At 40.0% G+C, this 23,094-nt stretch overlaps 2 protein-coding genes across 2 annotated transcripts; one reads left to right on the top strand and one right to left on the bottom strand.

Moving 5' to 3' along the window:
- Window positions 1–9: 9 nt before the first annotated feature.
- LOC145458523 (PAS domain-containing serine/threonine-protein kinase-like) lies at window positions 10–10,962 on the top strand. Its single transcript, XM_080336918.1, has 11 exons — window positions 10–267; window positions 5,500–5,586; window positions 7,970–8,038; window positions 8,096–8,233; window positions 8,301–8,404; window positions 9,128–9,290; window positions 9,359–9,461; window positions 9,533–9,632; window positions 9,811–9,941; window positions 10,275–10,437; window positions 10,810–10,962. Exons 1-10 carry the CDS (start codon window positions 130–132, stop codon window positions 10,415–10,417), a joined length of 1,176 nt encoding a protein of 391 aa, XP_080193044.1. The 5' UTR covers window positions 10–129; the 3' UTR covers window positions 10,418–10,437; window positions 10,810–10,962.
- Window positions 10,963–11,437: 475 nt separating this feature from the next.
- LOC145458524 (ficolin-1-like) lies at window positions 11,438–19,835 on the bottom strand. The gene is made up of 6 exons (XM_080336919.1): window positions 19,286–19,835; window positions 17,466–17,578; window positions 16,853–16,949; window positions 16,683–16,779; window positions 16,398–16,526; window positions 11,438–12,597 (listed from the first exon to the last, which is right to left on the bottom strand). The coding sequence occupies exons 1-6, from the start codon at window positions 19,602–19,604 to the stop codon at window positions 12,408–12,410; spliced, it is 945 nt and encodes a 314-aa protein (XP_080193045.1). The 5' UTR covers window positions 19,605–19,835; the 3' UTR covers window positions 11,438–12,407.
- Window positions 19,836–23,094: the final 3,259 nt, after the last annotated feature.

Raw genomic sequence — 23,094 nt, forward strand, 5'->3', positions numbered from 1 at the left:
ACCTGAAATCTAGGCATAAATATATTCTCTATGGCGTCACAATGGTTATAGAGGTTTATTTTGTCCCGATAAGTACCAACAAAGTTAACTAACCGAGCTAAACGTGCGACCGTCGATTTGGCGCCAATAATGCCGATCTACAAAAGGGAGATAGCCCGTACCAGCATTTCCACAAAGAGTCAAACATCCGACTGCGACGCTGACAAAGCTCCACACAGTAATGACAGGGCTCCAGGTATATCGCATGAATCAGTGCTATATGGCAAGGTGAGATATTAGTGTAGGGAACAAACGATAAGGCAAAGTCGAACGGATGTGTGTGACTGAAATAAGCAGTCGTATAGTATACGCAATTACGCATGTGTTCCTTCTACATGCAGAATGCAAGTAGAATGAATGCATGGCTCAGAGATGCAGCATTTTAGGGCAGGCTTACTAGATTAGTTCAAGTATTGTGAAGAACTAAACATTCGTGGATATATTGAGTGTTATGACGTCACAATGGAGCAAATCCATTTTCGTAAAAGTTCAATTCATGCTACAGGCTCAGGGTACTTATACTATAAATTTGACACTATGGCCAACGTTCCGCGATCAAAATGCATTACATATGGCTATTTCGGCTGCTAGCTGTACGTCATTCACAATCATGTCTTAACTTACCGACGTACTGTACTTACCTAAGATTCGCCAGCAGTGGGCGAATTGGTTTTCACTTTACATTGAAGTCAAATTTCGTCCAAAAGATTATGTGAATGTGCTTGTGCTGTTCTGAGCGCTATACATTATATGTGCTTTATGATCTACGTGCTATACCTCGGCTACGCGCTCAGGCTTGATATGAATTATAAAATAATTAGCTAATAATAGCTAGTCAGGGACTGCGGATCGACTTCAGAATCACCTAAAGTGGAGGAGGTTCATCTAGGTTCCTCAGCATCCGCAAAAGCGGCGTCTGACCAAAGCCCCGAGCGATAGTGGGTTTTGCTATAAGCATAGGCAGCTCAGGTATCAGATGGAATATCAGTTTGATGTAAAAGGACTAGGACTCGGGGCTTCCTAGTTCTGTTTGCGGGACTAGAGACAATTCATTGGAGTATTTGGTTGTATTAAGATTGATTGAATTAAACAATAACTAGCAATAGGCATACATCCTGAAATGGCCGACAAAAAGGACATACTGAAGCGCCTAGACTCATTGGAGTCTTCAATAACAAAGAGCCTGAAGACTCAACTTAGAAACATGATTGAAGAGCAGATGGAGTCTTTGGAGTCTTCAATAACAAAAAGCCTGAAGACTCAACTTAAAAACATGATTGAAGAGAGGATGGATATACTTATAACACAAAATAAAGAAATGAAGAAGGAAGTAGAAGAATACAAGAAGAGTATCAAATTTATCAATGCTGAATTCGAGGAAAATAAGTCTAAGCTGCAATCAACCATGGCAAACTTCCAGAACCTGAAAGAGGAAAATAAGGAATTGAAAACTGCTGTCAATACTCTTACCAAGAAAATGACGACATTGGAGCTTGCGAATGATTACCAGGAACAACAATCCCGGAATGAAAACCTCGAGCTCTGTGGGATCCCAGCCTCGAAAGATGAGGACACCACAGCGCTTGTATCAAAAATTGGCAAAGCAATGGGTATCGATGTCTCTGATGAAGATATTGTCTACTCCTACAGAGTCCACTTCAAGAACCCAGACAAAATTTCTCCAGTTGTTGTGAAATTTGCCTCAAGGCGACCGAGGACGGAATTTCTTAAAAAAAGATCACTGGGGAAAACTGCAAGTGCTACAAATTTCGGAATAACTGGCATGAAAAAACTGTTCATTAGTGAAAATCTAACTAAACTGAGAAGAGATCTCTTCTTCCAAGCACGAAAGCTGCAGAAGAGCATGGACTACCAGTACATGTGGACCGCTGATGGAAATATTTTCATCAAGAAGGATAACGACTCAAACAGGATACATATTCGATCCTCCAAAGACCTATCCAAGATCATATAGGCTAGCCTAATATGGAACATGCCTCATGATAACAAATCAAATCTGACGCAATGACCCACAATATCTGTCAAGTACATGACTGTATTAGTGTTGCACCGGGAGATCCAGCTTTGGTACCAAAATCTAGAGGATTTATTTTTGCCCATATAAATACGAGGTCATTACCGGCACACCTGGAAGATATCTCTGCTCTCTTCAGAACATGCAACTGTTCCCCAACGTTCATCGGGATCTCTGAAACAAAGCTGAAGAACAATTATCAAGTAAATGTTAATCTCCCTGGATATAACTTCCTACACTGCCCTTCAAAAACTAACGCAGGCGGAGTCGGTCTATATGTTAAAGAAAATCTATCATGTCAAGAAGTACATGAGCTAAACTGCTATACAGATGGCGTCGAAAGTATTTTTGTCAGAATTGCAACACGGAATCAAAAGCCCCTTACCATTGGAGTAATATATAAACATCCCGGAACTAAACAAGAAACCTTCATGGAAGAATTCTCTAAAACCTTGGACAGCTTAACCGACTCAAATAACCAATTCCTTATAATGGGAGATTTCAATATCGACCTCCTACAGAACACAAGCTTCACCACAAAATATTCTGATATGCTTGAGTCGTACGGGGTGGTCCAGATGGCTTCCAAACCAACCAGAGTGACTGACCATTCCAGTACTCTCCTGGACCATATGTATACCAACATAAGTAAATATAGACTTGCTCCATTTGTCATTGAGCACTGTATGACTGACCATTATCCTATTATGTGTCATGTCAATCAAATTTTACCTGTTACTACCAGTATATTTGAATGCAGAATCCCGCTGAATCCTCAGGGGATTGACGACTTCGTTGAAAACATTGGAGATGTTTTCAAGGATTATCAACTCGAGCCACTCACAAGCGAGAACTTTGACTCCCAATTTGACAAGTTTATTCTTGACATAAGTCAAGCCATTGACAAAGAATTTCCTATCCGCAAAGTCAATCGTAACGCCCGACGCCTAAAATCTAAGCCCTGGATCAGTCGAGAAATTCTGGCAGCCATCAAAACAAGAGATTGGATGCATAAAAGATATTATATTAACGGAACTGAAGATGAGAAAAAGATCTTCAAACGATATGCCAACAAGGTAACAAAAATGAAAGAAAAGGCCAAAAGAGCATTCTACATGAACCGGTTTGAGCAGAGTTTCAAGGATCAAAAGCAAACCTGGAGAACCATTCGTGAAATTGTGAACGCTTCCAATAACAAAAACGAAACACAATTGCAGAACATTGAAATAGCATGTGGCAGTACGGTCATCAAAGATCCTGATGTTGTAGCAGAAAAGTTCAACCATCACTTTTGCCAGATTGGTCCAGAGCTAGCATCTTCTATACCTCAAAGCCCGCATGATATCCTATCATTCATGAAGCCTCGCTCCATGAACTCCATCTTTATGGAGCCGACCGACGTAGGAGAGGTAGCAACGATATTATCTGGAATGAAGGACACAAAAGCAGTAGGACCTGACTCAATACCAATCTACTTCATAAAACTAGTATTTAATATTATAGGAGATACAATTTGTACGTTGTTCAATGGCTCCATGAACTTGGGTATTTTTCCTAGTGCTCTAAAAACTGCCAGGGTTATTCCAGTTCATAAAAAAGGCTGCAAAAATTCAATGTCTAATTACCGTCCCATATCTATTCTGTCAAACCTTTCCACTCTGTATGAGAAATTGCTAGATTATAGGCTCAAGAAATTTTTTGAATTGCAATCGGTATTCACTCCATCCCAATTTGGCTTTAGATCGGGTCATAACAATAACCATGCCACCCTATCAATTGTGAGAAATTACTACAAAATTATTAAAGATAAAAGAGTTGGCTGTAGTATCTTTATTGATCTTCGGAAAGCCTTTGATACTGTGAACCATGAGATACTGATACGAAAACTAGAGCATTATGGAATTAGAGGGATTGCCAAGTCCCTGCTCACGAACTACCTTGCAAACCGTAAGCAGTTTGTGAAATTGGGTCTGTCAAAATCGGTAGAAATGGATGTAGAGTGTGGAGTGCCTCAGGGCTCAGTTTTAGGACCGACCCTATTTTTGATCTACATCAATGATATTATTAACTGTTCCTCCTTTTATACTACACTGTTTGCCGATGATACCCATCTTTTTCTTTCATCCGATACTATATGCAACCTACAAAGTTCTGTGCAGAGTGAACTTACAAAAGTCTCTCAATGGCTTGCTGCTAACAAATTAAGTTTAAATACCGATAAAACTGTGATGATGCTCTTTAATACTGCTTCTGATAACCTTACTGTGAATCTAAATAATAACTGTATCTCACTGTGTGACTCAGCAAAATATCTTGGAATCATCATTGACTCTAAATTGTCATGGAAACCGCATATTGCTCATACCATAACACAGCTTTCTAGATGTGTAGGTGTAATGACAAAACTCAAGCACATAGTTCCTAGATCTGTGCTTAGGACAATTTACTTTTCGCTTTTTTACTCGTATGTACAGTATGGCATAATTGTATGGGGGAATGCTTGTACTTCACATTGTTCTAAAATTCGTACCCTGCAAAACCGAGCCATGCGTTTGATGGCTGGCTTGCCCCATCGAACAAGATTATCCCAGTACTACCGCAAATACAATATTCTAAAATTTGACGATATTTTTACATTTGAAGTAGCTAAATTTATGCATCAATATTTTTCAAATGAATTGCCTCCTGTGTTTAATGATTTCTTCGTCCTTGCTCAAACTGTTCACTCACACAATACCAGATTTTCTTCCCAGGGCAACATCTATTTTCATCGACCCACCAGTAGCCTCACAAAGAAATCGATCGACTATGCCGGTCCTGTCATATGGAATGCTATACCCTCCTCAATACGGGACCTCCCATACCACTCCTTCAAAAAGGAATTATTCAGTCACCTCATCTCCCATTACCAATGATCCGCTTGTCTCCCACCAAATTTGTAGTTTCTTTAGTATTTTATTTTTATGCTGAGCTGAATTGATTGATCCCAACCAATGCATCCAAATTTATAACACAATATCTGTATTTGTTAATGCAGGGTGTGATCAGACTAGTTGACCCTACCCAGAGTCATATCGGTCACACCCTGTCCTATACCGTAAGTTCATATATTGTTGTTGCATGTGCCAATGATGTTTTCTTTACGGTTGGACAAATCAATAAAAAATCTCTCTCTCTCTCTCCGAAAAATTCGAACCGAAGTAAATTCGTCAAACTACCAACGAATTGGCGAATTTGCGAACTCTTGTGTATCCCGAATAAAAAGACATTGATATCAATAGATTTCGCCAATGAGGGATCCACTACCTACAATATGAACCGAGTAGAATGATCGACCGTCCCCTGACTACTCCCCAGGGCGTGTATAGTGTACACTGTACAGGAGTCTCATTCACCAGTGTAGATCACAGACACATATTTTACAGCGCCAGCGGTCCAAAGTTCCCAAAATACTGAGATTCATATTCTCCTGGCTGAGGTCCAAATTCACTTCGCGCACAAAGAAAACAAAGGTGAGATTCGAGTTCTCTTATATTGCCGTATGGCAGGGACGGGCAACATACGGCCCGCGATGTGATTTTGTGCGTCCCGTAGCCAGTTTCCGGTCGTACATGATAATGTGGCCCGCGGTCACAGACTGCCGCAATTATCCATTATACTTGCTTACTACGTCAAATTATAGTGACTGTAAGTTTTTCTTTTTTTTTGGAAACAAATTATAGTGACTGTAATTTTTTTTCCGGAAACAAATAATAGTGATTGTTATTTATTCTTTATTTCTTTGTGTCCGATGCAGCCAGATTTCAAAGGACCCGTTCACAACTTTCATCGACCGCATATGACTCATTAGCTTCAGCAGCTATTGAATTACATTACGCTAATAAATTAATTGAATACTGTTTTGGTGTCCATGCTTCAAACTTAAAGTTAACGATAAATACGAATAATATTTGTCCCTGTGGATAAATACGCGTTTAAAGTATCGATTCAGGAATCCGGCCCGTCGACTGGACGAGTTGCCCGTCCCTGCGGTATATGGTATAAGTTAGGGCACAACTATTCAGCTCTAATCCTAGTCGCGTACCAAGAGTTGTTTTTTGAGTAATCAATATATCAGAGGTGGTCAGTAACGAAGTACTTCAACTTTTTCAAAGTACTCAAGTAGTTTTCCTCTACTTCTGGTACTTACTCAAATAGCTCTGATTTTCGATACTTCTACTTCTACTTCGTAATATGTTGTGATCCACTTACTTACTTTTCGCTATTTTCAGTTTGTCAAGTAGAAGTAGTTTAATCCCCTAATCAGGAAGATAGCCTGAGGAATTTCAGGCTGTTTTCACGTAGTATCAACATTTAATTTTCATAAAAGTTTAGTTAAGCCCATAATTTTCGTCGCGCTTCGCGCTGAGTGGATACGGTGTAACCAGTATGATTTCACGTAAGTATTGGTAAATATAATTTAAGTACCTGGTTGGCTTGGTTCCGTTCACACATTGTCGCCCTTCGCTCATATGAAATATTTCATCACAGTATACATGGGTCATCATAACGTATGAAACTGATGTTTCGCAATCTAGCATTTACTTATCATATCGTAATCTAGCATGTCCATGGCGTGTCCTGATGTGGAAAAGTGGATTCTGACCTTTTTTTAGTTTTAGAGCTGTTTTAGCATACCACCTTTGAAACTTTCTGGACTATAGACATGAAACACATTTTCCGCTTTTAAAAGTAGTATTTATATTTCACTTTCAATTCTCAGTATCATGTAATTTGAGTTCTAATTGATATCAGTTTTATTATCTCGATAACATACATGTTGTTAGAGGCAAGTGTGGTAATGCCTTTGATTTGCGAAAATAAAGTTACACAATATGGCTTTTTTTGCGATCCACCATATTTGTTATTAACGTTTACTAATCGTACAAAGTGTTTAAACCGTAGCCTATACAACTTCCTCGTATTGCTATTCGACTTACGGACCTTATAATATGGGGGCGGACGTCATACCATGATATTTTCTTAAACGTGCTGTTCGAGTAAACAGAGGATAAGTATCGCATTTCCATATCAATACTATATCATTTTCATTTCGGGGACAAATGCTTATGCTGTTGGAAATTGGATACTTCCTGGTAGCCTATGCATCGATATGAATCAACCTTTCAAGTAGCTTCAGGTTGCTTGTGGAAGAAGTACTTCTACTCGTACTTGAGTACATTTTTTTCGTTGCCACTTCTACTTCTTCTTGAGTAACTTTCTTGACTACTTTTACCACCTCTGCGACATATACGCTTTTGGCACTAAAAGTGTCTTGCCAAGGAGCAACACGGTTTCAATATGTTCTTCTCGCTGTCGGAGTCATGAGTCGTATCAAAGCATCCAGAACGTTTCACACTATAGGCTACGAATATTCATGGAAACGGCATTTCTGTGGTCATCCCTTAGCATGGTCATAAAATGTGAAGAAAAGATCACGGTCTGCAAGTTGTAAATTATTGTTTATGTCGTGCACTGGCAATAATTCCCCGAGACCGCAAATAAGAGGATAGTGACTGCATTAAGCCTCGCGGTCCCTCGTCGTCGTATCCCGGTCCGCACGAGACTTTCACTGGTGCGAAACATAATTAAACCTATTTATCTGTACTTTTAAAATCATTCACGCCGTTACGTACGAAAAATCATAATCTCGAATCGAATACTTGGCTTCGAATTGCCCAGTCATTCGTATAAGTATTCGTTCATTTAGAGTACTCTTTTTATCTGTCTTGCGAGCCTCGTCCTGCATTGTAGTTAAGTAGGACTTTTCATTTGCAATACTTTGGTGGCTATGCTTAGACGACCAAATAAAGATGAAGATAACGCATCCAATCCACTTACGAAACTACATTTTAGGTCTTGCCTTTCAATGCGGACAGCTCCGGCAATCTGGTGGTGACAGAATCGAAGCAGACGCGGGTGCAGGTAGGGTACGCAAGAGAAAAATCGAGATTTTCTCTGACACGCTGCTCGAATTACCAGATGCTAATTCACTCGTGGGGATCAAAGTATGCCAAGAACGAAAAGAAGTTTCGGCGTAAGTACTCGACGTTTGAAATAATCGGAAACGGAACCTTCAGCACGGTCCGCAAAGCGCTCTGCAAGAACACGCAAACCAAGGTAACACTAAAAAGCGCACTCATCCATTCCCAAACCGTCAGATTTACGTCTGTCCGTTTTTCCGCAGGTGGTCATCAAGTACATCAAACGGAGTCTTTTACCAAACTATTGCGCTTTGTATGACAGCAAGTATGACGCACATCTGCCTTCGGAAATCTCGATACTGGCGAGGTAAAATATACATTCAAATATTCTCTCTATCTAGTCACTAATATCCAGATAGATCGCTAGATGACTGCGAAACGAAACACCTTTTCACGCATGAAAATTGGATGTGACTGACTGACTGTCAGTCAGTATTGGATTTGCACTTGAACTTTGAATGATTTTCAGGAAATTGTAGACGTAAGATGGAAATCATAAAGTTAACTTATCCGGGAATATGCTAATCGTCTAATTACAAACTGTCAATGGTGGCAACCCACTGCGGTGGATCAAAAGTTTCACGAGAAGAAACGGGATCATCCTCGCGTGAAGTCTTATCCAGCTTAATGCGCCACGATTTATAGTTCTAATCAGTCGATTAGCATTCACGCGGAAAGATAACATCATTATCTCTGGTATTAAACCGGGGGTTGAATCTTCAATCCGGAGCAGGATTTGGATTTCAAAATGCTAAATCAGCCCATCTCGGGCTTCCATGTCGCTTCTCTTGAGGCTTACGGAGTAATCCGAGCTGCAGCTCTTATAGTAACTGAAATGCGTAAAACTCTTTCACAGAAGGTAGATATGATATCTATCTACAATTCCAACCGCAGTGGCGGTGCCGCAAGGTGTCGCCACAGTGTCATGATTTGACAACATGCCCAGACCATTCACAAACTATATGCGAAATCGTCAATGATTCTCACCCCTTATATATTTCTTATCATTGACATCACACTATTCATGTAGATTGGAACATCCGAACATCGTTGAGCTTCAAGAATTTTCAAAGACCGATAACCATTTTATTCTTGTCATGCCGTTGCACGGGCGGCACACCATGGACCTACGGCAGTTTATATCGAGATTGCGCGCGATAGACGAGCCCTTTTGCTGTTACGTATTCAGACAGGCAAGCATCGAATGATTGCCCTTCCCGCAACGATATTGAAATCAGTAATTTTATCTTCTCAACTGCAGATTGTTAACGGAGTAGACTACCTTCACGAAAACAGTATTTTGCACGGCGACATAAAAGCGGATAACGTGATCATAAACGAGGAATTTCAATGCAAGTTGATAGGTGAGTTGAACCGTAAATATCGACCGTGACTTTTTGCAGGCAAACGGCAAAGATCCACTTTGTGAATTTAGATTTCGGGAGTGCATCCTACTTTACAGACGACATGATAATTGATAACTTTGCCGGAAGCGTATCCTACTGTGCTCCGGAAGTGCTTGTTAATCATGGACGGTAAGTCAACATTTTGCCATTAAAGCGGTATCCTATATAACTAACTATGATGAATATGGAATATTATTATTATTAACTTTTGCTATTAGACGAACGTCATCAAGTTTTTTCTATGATTAACGGGCATTATTACAATTTACCTAGGCAATAGGCGTATAATTTTCCCCCATTTATGCAGTTTTCAAGGAACCGAAGTTGAGATGTACGCGCTCGGCGTAGTGCTGTACTTGCTAAACTTTCAAGACTATCCATTGGACCAAAGTTCCGAATTCTTCCATCAAGACGAAAACCTCCAAGTAGCTTCTGAAGGTGAGATTTGCCTATTGCGCAAACAGTTTAATTGTGACTTGCCTGTTCTTGAAATCACTGCGGTAAATGCGTGTTTGATGTCGCATATGGGTAGAGCTCGATTAGAATTTAATCAGAAGAGACAGTTGATTAAATGTTCTTCAGCTAGGATCGTTTATGCTTGAATTCCATACCTTGCATGCTTACTGGTGTTCGGCTACGCTACATAGCCATTCTTCAGAAAGAGTAGGCTAGCATCGGGACCGGATGCAGTCCAGGTTTTGTTTGGCAGTAAATCGAGATTTCAAGTATAGACATATCATGCTTGTTATGAAGAGCTTCGCTTCACGTTAGATCTCAGACTGTTGCTCATTTCCCTGTTGCACCACGACTCTTCCACGAGATGTAAGATGATCGACCTGCTCCACAACGAATGGCTGAATCAACGCGTCGCTATTGAACAATACGATTGGAACAAGATGGTGTGGGAGTGCTAAACGTACTGTACTTCGGAACGGTAAGTTATGGATACAACACATACATTTTTATTGTGCGGTAGTGATTTCTGAAGAAAGGGGGATTTTCTACAATAAGTCTAACTTAGTATATTAAGTATAATTAATTATTATCATATACTATAGAATTAAAGTTAAAAGTTAAAACCTTGACGGTATATATAGGTAGATTGACGAAAACTTCGGAATTAGTCCGAAAATGCAAATAACCTAGTATGTAGTGGGCGTATCTGTATATACAAATCCCACTTGAGTACTTCGAGAATGTACAAGTAATTCGTTACCATGACGGTACCGGTAATAATGAGGAGAGCGAACATAACGAAATTGGTGCTTCTTATCACTAGATCATATCTTCTTTTTATCATTTTTAGACGTCTCTGTTGCATCCAGCCATCAGAATTCCACGAAGCTCTTCTCGAATTACAAGAAAGTTGAACAGCAATGACTGAAAAGTAATAAACGACAGAACTTTGAAGTTGTTTCGCGAATATGTCCATTTCTTATTAAAGCATATATCACCTTAATCTGACATATTCTCAATGTGTTTGTACGATGTACGTGTGACAAGACACCCAATGATGCAATTCCACCTACATGATCGATTAGCAACGAACTCGGTGTGTAATTGAGGAACGGTAATCAATTCACTCGTAACTGCGTTGCAATAGTAATCTGGAAGCTAATTTCTGCGCTGTCCTCATGCTGACCTACATAAGTGTGAGATTCTAAATAACCCCTATTTAGATCCGCTGAACCGTTATCTATCCGAACCCTTGTTTAAGTATAGACGTGGCATTGTGTCCATTTGACGTTGTCATTCGCCAATTTACGGACAAACCAGAAGTCCGCAGCAAAATGAAAATTTGTGAAATAGATGACAAAATACAATCTATGTCCAATAGAGATTTCCCGAAAAGTAGTTTGCTAATTACTAACAGTCACTGAGAATTCCGAGCCTAAACGAGACCGTCCTAATTTGCAAAAGGATCTGGGCAAATAAAAGTTTTTGAGTTTCTGATTGAAAATAACAACTTTCGTACAAAATAATGTGGTGATTGATCCGACAAACTTTCAAATACAGGCGATAAGCGATGAGCGCCACATCTTTTGTTTAATAAGCCACAACAACAACAACATTTTCTTGAGCACAAGATAAGTCGTTAATTGCATCAGCTCGAAAAATTTGCGATTCCCAAGATCATTACAATTACTGCCATCGCCTAAGGAGCCGTATTCTTTCATATCCATATCCTTGCAACTGTAGTTACTATAGCAACCCTATAGGGCTGGGCACAATGATTTGAGTACTCAAACCTGCATCGAGTATTAATTTTAATGAATCTAGTCGAGTAGTTAAAGACGATTCTTTTGAGTACTGAAATTTTACGCTCCTCGCAACTGGAAGTTAATTTACTAACGAGAATAATAGTTTTGATACTGTTTTCCACTGAGGAAGCCTTGAAACCTTGATTTGCCGTGTCGCAGCATACGAGACATAGTACAAAGCTACGAACGTTACTGTAAAGAACTCAGTTCCGATTTCCGACGTCATGATCATCCCACAACATTGCCCAGAAGTGCAATGAAATCGGTGTGGTCGAAAAAGATCAAAGTATCTTTAATGTGACGGATAACGGGCATTACGTTATTTGTGGTGGCATAAAAGGTACATATTTGAACTTTGACATAGTACATTCTGTTTTGACGTCATAATGAGTGATACCTGAATACTCGACTCGAAGCGTAATACGTGATTCAGAATCGAATCACTCAGGTACTCGATTTTACCCAGCGCTAGTAGTTACTGACTTCAATTTTAAACAGATATTGTATAACCAATATTTACTTGTTGAGTTATAATTGTTGTATGGTGTGGTAATTAACCACAACTGCATCTGGATCACAAAATATTATCTTGGTATTGCTGGCAAGTGAGCGTATTACTATTGACAAACAAAAAGTCGAGAGATCATTCGTCACTCTGGTCACATTTTACCATCATGACCGTCTTCGCCATCTTTTCTCTAAGTTTCTTGTACGGATGCCATACAATGTTATTCCAATTTCCTTCCGATTCTCCCCACGGGGCGTTTGGGGATACGGTGAAACAGGACTTATACCACCAACCGCCGTATCCTCCCGCGCAGTTTTTAGGGTTCCTGTCACGAATAATATGTATAAGTAACCAGACATGGGGTAATCGCGATTAGTAATCGTAATCGATTACGACGATTACAGCATTTTCAAGTAATCGTAATCGCAATCGATTACATTCGAAAAAATCCCGAAGTAATCGTAATCGTAATCGACTACTTCCCATATTTAATCGATTTCTTTGTGAAAGAACGATTACTTTTTTTTGTACAAGGACTGTGACATAAACTGAACATTCGTGAACAAGGAAGAGATATTACCAGTTATTGAGAGCACAAACGTCTGATTTTTAAATGCCACTGCTCATTATTACGTCAGAGATAGCCTATAGCTTTGCTCGTCTTTGCGTAGGAAGTGTCCACACATAGTAAATAGATATTCGATGTACATTAGTGTGATTGTAAAAACCCACCGTGCTGTATATCGGTTTATCAATAAATTTCAGACGCCACTACCTCGCATCAGGATAATTAATCATAATCACCTCTCTGCCTAAGATAAAATAGCAACTTTTGTATTGATGTTTGGTTATGCTTACTATAGAATGTAATAGTTCTAATTCTAGAGTTAAATGCAGTTTCACCATTGCTGCTTGGCGAGCAGTAGACCTATATGGTACGAGCGTACAGCAGACAAAGGTTTAAAATTTTGTACTCGTCAAATAAAACATTACGGTTTCCACAACGAAGCATTAAAATCAACAGCTGCTGATATGTATCATAACTGGGCCGTTGTTTTGCCGTTTCTCGTAATGGCAGCTTGCGTTACATTATCTGCATTAAGTTGAAGGCAGAATTTTATGTTCTCTTTCTGTTATTCTCATATTATTCTACTCAAAACGGGCGCCAATCGCTATTTCACAATTCTTTACTGAACATTTGGACTTGCCGCCATAGCCATCGGCTTATATACCTTGTTAGCGTGGGTTGTAGCTAGAATCAGGATCAAAACAGCAAAAGCGTCCCCTAACCAAACTTTGGTCTTGGGCCCCCATAGGGTAGTCAATTTTATGTTTACGATTTAATTTCGTCAATAATATTGATAATTGCATTATATTCCATTTTTAATCCTATCTCAGCGCCCTAAGGTCAGATTTACCTGAAGAGCGGGGGGGGGGGGCGTAATTCATAATTATAACATCTGTTATCTTGCAATAATTACTTTATTGTATGTTGTTAATTTGTGACCTCCGGTCTGTTATATAGCCAAAAGTAGTGGCCCAAACAACAGACTAACAGAAAAACTTGCGTGAGACGCACCGGGTGGCATTTGCATCGTGGGCTCAGGTTGGAAGGAATGGACTGTTAGTCATGCCCACCCAGCGCGGCTACTAACAATGGACACATACGCTAAGTTTTGGCCAATATCTTTTTTAATAGCACACTTCGTGAAGTCTCATGTTGGCCGAAACTGCATATGTCTTTTGATGTGTCGAGGAGCGGTATTGACTGGCATCTAAATGCCTATTACTTTGAATTATGCAATATGCATGCTTTATTTCTTGAGGGGGAGACGTATATGCATTTCGAAATCAAGCTATCTAGAGACATTTAAATCGCAAAGCTCAAAGAGAAATTCGAAGTTAATGAAATTTCTCGAAAATACTCTATAATTTATGTTGGTTTACAAAATACTTTTGAGTCCCCTCCAACCACGCTCCCCACCCTATTGGGGAATTGGGGGTGCGGCAGTCATGGACATGGCAAGAATGCAAATCATTGGGTGCGATAAACCGTCCTCTATAAAATGCGCTATGGGTACATTATGACGTAACAAGGAAATGTCCCATCTTTTTTAAAGACAGTTGTTATATCTTCGGGCCTTTCCAGCGCAATCCATGTTTTGTCTTCCAATATAACTACTACGATGCAAAATAAATGCAATCGTGAGTAATCGTGATTACTTTTCAAATGTAATCGTAATCGTAATCGACTACTTCCCGATTTTGCTGTAATCTTAATCGTAATCGTAATCGCGTGATTCAGAAGTAATCGTAATCGCAATCGATTACATTCATGAAGTAATCACCCCATGTCTGTAAGTAACTATAATATGTATTGGCTATATTTCGCCACTATCGATCCAAGTATTAGTATTTTGTACGCGTACTGGTTCTCGGAAAATTCGTGAAATCAGCGCTTACGCCTAAATTCGCAACATGCATGCCCTCGCCATCGAATTTCTATGATTATGGAGTTGTGAGCCGAAGGTATTCCAAATGAAGCTAAATGGGTGAACCTTCAAACTATTCAAATGCAGTAAGGCGCACATTTTCATATGTGCATTAGCCGAGAAAGTTATTATGTTCAATGAACAGCACAATGGTCGCTATACAAGATTTTTCAAGACGATCGAGCACGTTTCGGAGATTGGCAGAGTTTGTAGCTGAGATGGGTTTCGCCTTTCTGTCAGGATCGACAATAGAAAAATATTTTAGGCTTGAATCGAATCGAATGACCACTCGACGATATATAATGTGTACTAGTTTTCGGGCTTGAATCAGCCTGCAATAAACCTGTGTATTCCAGCCTAATGCACACGGTCTGATTCAAGGTCTAATCATGGCCTAGTAGGCCATGGTGTGATGCAGAGGTCTCAAACTCAAATGTGCTCGCGGGCCAATTTCCTAGTTTTTGATGACGCCGCGGGCCGCAGCATCAATAATAGGGGTATTCAATGTATTTTCAAGTATGCGTTATCTGACGGAACCTTGTAGACTGCTGGCATTCCACACACATCGTGAAAATGTGATTTACTATCGTAATATTCACGCCGGACACGAAAATAAATCACAATTTTAAATATTTGAATGAAATTGTTGTTGTACTTGGCATAGCTTGTCAAAATATTGAGATACAGACACAATGCTAGGGGCCAAATGCATCGTGACATCGTTAAAGCTGTCGCGTTACAATTTTGAAACTAGCGGATAGCAGATAAATAACAACATAAAATAATTGTGTCATAGTAAAGAATTGACCAATCGCCTAACAATACATTGGCGTTGCAGCTGTCGAACGAACTGCTTTGTTAATCGCCACATTTAATTGGCGATAATAACATGGGTAGAGATCCAAGATTTAGCCAAGATGTAACTAACTATATATCAAGGAGGCAACATAATGTCAATGGTTGCCAAACCGACTTGCTTAGATAGCGAAATCCGCTACATTACGCTACACAACGCCGACTACGACCTTCTTGTGTATTAGTATTCATCATGACAGTTTGATAGCTCGTTGCGTCCATGGCTTTAGTAGCCCACGGCGTTCCTAGTCACAAATCCTTCTCTAATTTTAACGTTTGAACCGACTCAACTCAAGTCATTTTCATGATATATACTCCATAGTCAGCCCGAGTACAAGTATTTCTACGAGAGGTCACTGATATGTAGAAATCACAATTTTCAGTCACAAATCATTTCAACGGGTCATGTTTTGTCATCGTGAACAGGTAATGTGACATAATAGCTGGTCTGCCACTGCCTTTGAAAGTGGTGCAATGTTGAAGTTGGACGAGTAGTTAGGGTTTTTGGGCAGTTTTGGAGTGAATTACAAGCTCTCAAATCTAAAAAAAAGATATTTGGCGGGTAAATAATGTTGATACTTGAAAATCCAAAATGCCGACGCGGACCGCTCAATGGTCTAATGCGTGTGGATATTCTACCATGTCAAGAATATTTAGGTAGATGTCGACGTATATCTAAATGCATAGAACAATATCATGTAATAGCGTATATCTTATAATCCCAGATGCCTAAACAATATTGCATGTAATTTAATGCATGGCATGGCCACAATCTTACATGTCATTGTCATGGTCTTTCGTAGTAAATTTCATTCCATTGTGATCAACCAAGCCGTCACCGATGTTTCCCTTGTACCCGTCGACAGTCAACACGTACTTCCTTCCCTCATCCCCGATTGAAAAGTAGCTATAACGAAATAAATGTATATAAATGACAGCGTATTTATATGACTACCAAATATATAGTATCGAAACGGAAATTAGTTATGCAATATATCAACTTGATGTTTGAAGGCAACGGCTTTATATAAATATATAAATCGTGGAATTGATCTTCGTTTACCTGTAATTCGCAAACCCCTTTTCACCCCCGAAAGTTTCAACTTCTATTCTCAGTCGACACGATTTGCCATACACGAGGCCATGAATTCTATCGAGACCTGCAACGAGTGAGGTCGATATCATATATTGCATATCTTTTAGGCTCTGGTAGACGAAGTTCCTCATGCCTACCAAGCCAGAAATTTCCGTCCAAGCTACCGAATCCCATTCGATAATCCACCCACGTTCTCTCGAAGTCGACAGACCCGTCCACTCTCCTTTGTATTATCTAAATATAAGATATTGTGACTGAGATACTCTTACTGGCGGTTCTTACCAGTTGGCCGTAATTGTTAATAATAAACCAATTTGACGGACCCGTATGGCACATCGAGATTAGTCTTGCGAATCCACACAGGAGCATTTTACGTGCTGGGGTCTGAATTGCTGAGGCCTGGGCTGAGCAGTGAGCAACCTTTTTGACAGGTGAGTCAAATATAAATAAGGCATGGAAGCGGCGGTCCGCACATAGGCTTTTAGTACTTGACATGTACTTGTTATGTACTGTGTTGTACATAACAATCGTGAATAGCTGAATGAAAATTGCGTGAATGGCCCATTTGATCTTAGCTCAAACTCAGAATCAGACTACGTGTTTCTCGGGCCGCAGGTCTCACACCCCTGATATATAGGCCTATTGTTATCATTCCATATACCCACTAAAAAAGATTACTGTGTCGTATCGTTACAGACTGCAGCACAGTAGATACCGTGTCAGACGTAGACTATGGCGGAAATCGCTCACCGTCCAGCCATGCCCATCGCAGGCGAATAGTTCACCACTGAATCGATGTATGCCCTCTGACGCGGACGCGCAAAGATCACCTCCAGTTCTTTGCAGGGCTTGATTCTGTCGCTCTGAAGTATCATATTAATTAAATTTAAATAATTACTTGACAGCATCTATGCACACTTGATCAGTGCTCTTAAGCCTACTTGCTCAGTATAGCAGTTAATGTATAAATATAAATATATTTACCTATTAGACTACTTTGGTGGACAGTCCTCTTTTTGAAGCAGTTGGGCGACAATTATCGCGAAGAGAAAGAGAAAAGCTAGACGACTAAAAATCTCTAGATTAGTTTTGAAACATGGATTCCGCGCGTGGTCACTGCAAATTAGCAGTTTATATCGCAGCGTTTATAACATTTACGAAATATCCTCCAACTGCGGTCGCCCTAATTTTTTGACAATTTTTGCAATACCTAATAGACCACTTCAGTGGACATTGGATACTTAAGGCGACGAATCGCCATTTTGAATGACGTCATCGTCGTATGTACCGATGATAGCTATACAGCAGTGGTCGGGAACCTATGGCTCGCGAGTCATATTTGGCTCTTTTGGGTATAAAATATGGCTCTGTGCCAAATATTTATTTTTGTACTGAATTGGTCAATATTGCAGCGACTTGTCGGTAAATTTTAATCACGGCCGGAATAACTATTCTCGTGACAGTATAAACATGTCTTTGAGAGGCAAAGACAATGCCGTCTTCATGTTTAGGGGCTCAGTCCCCCTCTTTTCAAAATCATAAAATTTAAGTTGCTGTCACGCCGATGGTCAATATCACTCGCGAATTCTATGTACTCGACTCGAAATCTTGAATTGTGCGACACGTTGATCAATCAAAGAGCATAGCATGACATGATGACGCCCATTTCAAAACGTAGTTTTCAAATACACATTGTCTTCGTGATCTACGGCGCGAAATGAACTGTCGTGGACGTGACATTCACAATTACAAACTCTAATTACAAACAACGCCATAGCTATCCACGTTCTTGATTAGTAAGTAGCTCTGCAGTACCGACCATAAAATGTATGCGTGCAGCACAACGTTATGTTACCGCCGAATACCTTGACAATCGAGAAGTCGAGAAGTATTTCAATTTTCGGAATCAGCGTGACAGTTACATTCGATTAATATCAGTTATAATAAATTCTAAGCGTTATCAATGGTGAGGCTTGGCCCGTCTGTGCCTTACCTCTTGTTTCGAGCTTTATTTTCGTACAATACATACCCGTTTTGCAGAGAAAATATGACGCACACGAGGATTCCCATTCACAGGTAGTGAGTTCGAATTACTGCTACCATGACGTGACGAATTTTCAATTGTGACGTAACAGTTGATTGGCATGTATGGCTCTTTGGGAGTTGAGATGGAAAATAATAGGGCCAATATGGCTTTTCGGACAAAAAAGGTTCCCGACCACTGCTATACAGAATTCGCCGTCTGCGCCATATTTTTGCGTTTGTTTGTTTGATATTCATGGTGTTTCGACTTCATTGGTCATTTTGCACCTGGCCTATATTCATTATTTTGATTCAATATTTACCGACTTGTAGCACGACCCACTTCTAGACTGTTATAATACACCGCTTATGCGGATCACGTGGTGACGAGAGATAAACCTCCAACACTTGGGTAGGAATTCTGAAGTCCACCTCGGTGGGAGTCCAACCCGGAACCCATTGGACATCGATAGCACATATGTGATCAAATGACGATGGATATATAATTCAAATATATTTATAAGTAAGCCGAATGTATATTTATATACCTCCAAGCACCACTGCCAGCAATTGCTTCACTCTAACTTCTGTAATGCTCTGCGCATCTGATCCGGGTCGGCCTCGAGGTCCGTGTTCTCCTTTATAACCTCTGGGACCAATGGGTCCTTTTTTACCGGGTGCTCCAGCTTGGCATCGCTTGTTCGATTCCTGATTCGAAATCTCCACGACAAAGTCAGCTGTTGTCGATGCATCACCGCCACATACTGGTATTGTTACATACTTGCAGCTGTCGCCACATTTACCCAACTGATACTTGGTAACATTGTAAAACACAATCCACAGCAAGACACGCGCAGATACAGCCATGGCCGTGTGTTTTCCGGTTCAACAATAACTACGACGCGTACAATTATATAGACCTACGTTTTAGTTGGCATACGTGTAGTAGGCCTAACCATAATCTTTCACAGAGCGATAAAAAAACAACTTTCTCTCATTGTTTTAACTACTATTCTCACGAAATCTCTGTTGATTAAGGACCTGCTTGATAATCCTACAGGAAACTTGTAACGTTCCCATGCCGAATGGGCTAATAACAAAGTGACAACCAATGATTACCGACAGATACGACACGGACTTGTGGTAAAATGAGGTATCGTTGCGACAGTACAAAACACTTAGCACTGGCACCATTTGATATGTTATAAATACACTTGTTGAGACCGAGACAATTGCTGTAAAATGTAAAAGGGGCAGTTGGGTGAAGCTACAGATTTCAGAGCAGTGGTTATTTCTTAACAGTTGAAGTATACTGGTCCACTTTCCGTTTTGGCGCACCCTTGGAGCTCCTCTAGGAATACAGGAATAACTTTTGTATTTGTATGGCAACAGTAAATAAACTGTGAATCTGCAGACATATGCAGTATGACATTAGGAATATTTCGTTGCAGTTGGGTTAGTTCCCCGTTATAATCGCCTAATCGAAGCTCCATCCCATAGGTCGTCAATCTTGATCTTTTGATGATGGCGTATGGGTAGATTACCACGATCAAATATCGAATGTAACGTTCGGCATGATGCACCAAGACTCCTGCCTGGTACACAATTTGTTACGTTGTGACATAACCATGTATCGACGACAGGTCGTCGGAGAACACTAAAATGGTGTGGTAGCTGGTTAGCGTTTGAGTGTTGAACGACTGCTTGTTATTCGAAGTTTTTCGAAAATGAATAGGGTAAGTGTCTACATACCTATCGTCTGATATAATTCTTTCGATATGTGGATTTAATTCGATCATCGACGCATTAATTAGGCCCACGTTATGAAGGCACACGAATCGAATTTTGAACTGTTAGAAATTTAATGAAAAGTGGATTAGCGATGTAGTCGGGTCTTGCTGGAGTGATTGCACAGTGACACCGCGAAATCCGACTATACGTGGGTTTATAACAAAAAGTTTAGTGTGGGTGCTTTAACATTACAGCAGTTTCTAACACTGACAATATGTCGCACAAGTGAACTTCGATTATATGCGAACCGACCGACGACCGATATCGTAAATTGTGACATCACATTTATATTTACAATAAATATTTATGGCTCTTTGCAAAATACAGTTTAGAATGTTATTGCGGCACTATGGCCTCCTTGACAAAAATATGTACCGACCAACGAACCATGCTCTATATCAGTGCTTTTCAACATTTATGAGCTCCATGCGCACTTATTTTGCAAAATAAATTTCATTCGCACAAGCCAACGAAAAATTGTTACACAAAAAGAAGATGAAGATACTCAACAATCTATTGTTCAGATATACAACAGGTTGGCTACTATAGCTTAGGCCACCAAGTGTCTCATTAAAAACAAAACTCGTTTACCTCGTATTGATTTCGAATATAGTGCACCAAAACCCTTCTCGGCCAAACAAGTTGTTGGTTTTTTTTACAAGAACGTCTACAAGTGCTTGGACGGTCAGGTCTTAAGAACTGCTGAGCACCCCTATCCAAAATGCAGCCTATATTCCGCGAGTACAAATGATTGCTGGCAGAAATCGTTATATGACACAAAGATCCCGGAGTCTCCAGTTCGTCGAAAGGGTGAAAAATCCACATGTTTGTTTCGGGGCTTTTGCCTGATGGCATGGAAAATAAGCTGCAAAACTATCAGTGAGAGTAGGCACATTAGATTGCGTTGCCTTACGATACGTTGCTCCTACTGGTGTTCTGTTTTTTTTTCTTGGATTTTCCCATCATTTTCTGGCTAGCGAGTAAATGAGAAGAGCAAGGAAAGTCACGGTACCGTTTGTTCGGCTCTTTCGCTCAATCTAGCTTGCAAGTTCATAACAGATCAATTACATTAACGCTGCTTTTTAGACTACGACCAAAATCTGAGTTTTCGTGGCATTTCGTGACCCTATAGCCTCACGCATGAAAAATATTCATTTTTATTATTACAGTAGTATGCTACGATTTTATGGACTTGTATGACATAGAGAACGCGCACACCACGATTGTACCCAACACAGCTCTTTGAAATATGTATTACGCACGCAATGTTAATTTAGGCGAATTAAATTCCTCTGTGCGTCGCATTTGTACTATTGCCTACTCAGATTGCAAAAACGGGACTATTCAGTGCCGACTGCGGACAATCGACAACAGAGCATATATCCACATCGAAAGTTTTGGCCGTCCAACGACGGTCAGTTTTGGCCATGGCTTTGTCGCCGCTGATGTTTTTGGCACCGCATTTTTTCAGCGGTATATTGGCCAAAACTTTACGTCTTCATGTGTCCCGGCGCAAAAGAGTTTGGCATCGAAATGAATGAGTCTCATAGGCCTGAACTCGCTCGTTGCACACGTCTACGCTAGAACATCCTAACGATCTTCGACGATGTTTTCCAGAAAAACCAGTCGTATAAATTTTGTGACGCTTTCTTGCTTATTGGCTACCCAACACAGTGACCTTAGATATGTAAAAACTATCGTTTTTTTCAATGAATTCAGAAAATATTGCACACATATTACCAAATTACTCTGGCACCGTATCGACCCAAAATTATACCCTTCACGACCCATACTTTAATAACTCTTAATGGGGTGAAAATTGGCGTTACAGTAACTTGCAAATGTGAGTCTGTAATGATCGTACTTACTACTATCCTCGTGCCTCGCGCTAATCGAACTGTTGTTACGGCAATATGATTATTGTTCAACGAAAGAAAGCAGAAAATCAATTTGACGTCATTTATTTCTGCTTGTACCCGGCTGAGACGAGCTGATGTAGGCTACTGTGTGTCTGCCACTAAACCAGTTTTCGATCCATAATTTTGGTTACGTAATAATTAAAGCGCGCGAACATTAATTCGCTGCGGCTTGTGAGAGACAAAGTTACTGTCAAAGCTACGATTAGTGGTACGTCGTAAGTCAAACAAGTTTTTACGATTGCGTTGCAACTACAAAAGTTAGGGAGAAACTGCACTTGAATTTCCTATTACGTTTATTTGAATTATTCCGCGCCAGAAAAATCACCAATTATTTTTGATTTTCATCCGCACTCATCCGGATTTTCATTCGCACCATCCGCGCCACCTTCGTCATCCGCACTGCATATTTTTTTTATTCGCACGAGTGCGTACAATCCCACACCTTGAAAAGCACTGTATTAGATTAATATCAGTTATTATAAATTCTAAGCTATTCACGAAAAATGGTGCTATCAATTGCGAGGATTGGTCTGTATATGCCCTACCTCTCGTATCGGGATTTGTTTTCGAACAATAAATATACAAATCGCGTGATTTTTGGAGAAAAATGTTCAAATTCCAATCATTCATAAACATCAGTAGAAAAT

The sequence above is a fragment of the Botryllus schlosseri genome, chromosome 16, assembly GCF_051294905.1.
Source record: "Botryllus schlosseri isolate E-star chromosome 16, Bs_hap1, whole genome shotgun sequence".
Classification (NCBI taxonomy): domain Eukaryota; kingdom Metazoa; phylum Chordata; class Ascidiacea; order Stolidobranchia; family Styelidae; genus Botryllus; species Botryllus schlosseri.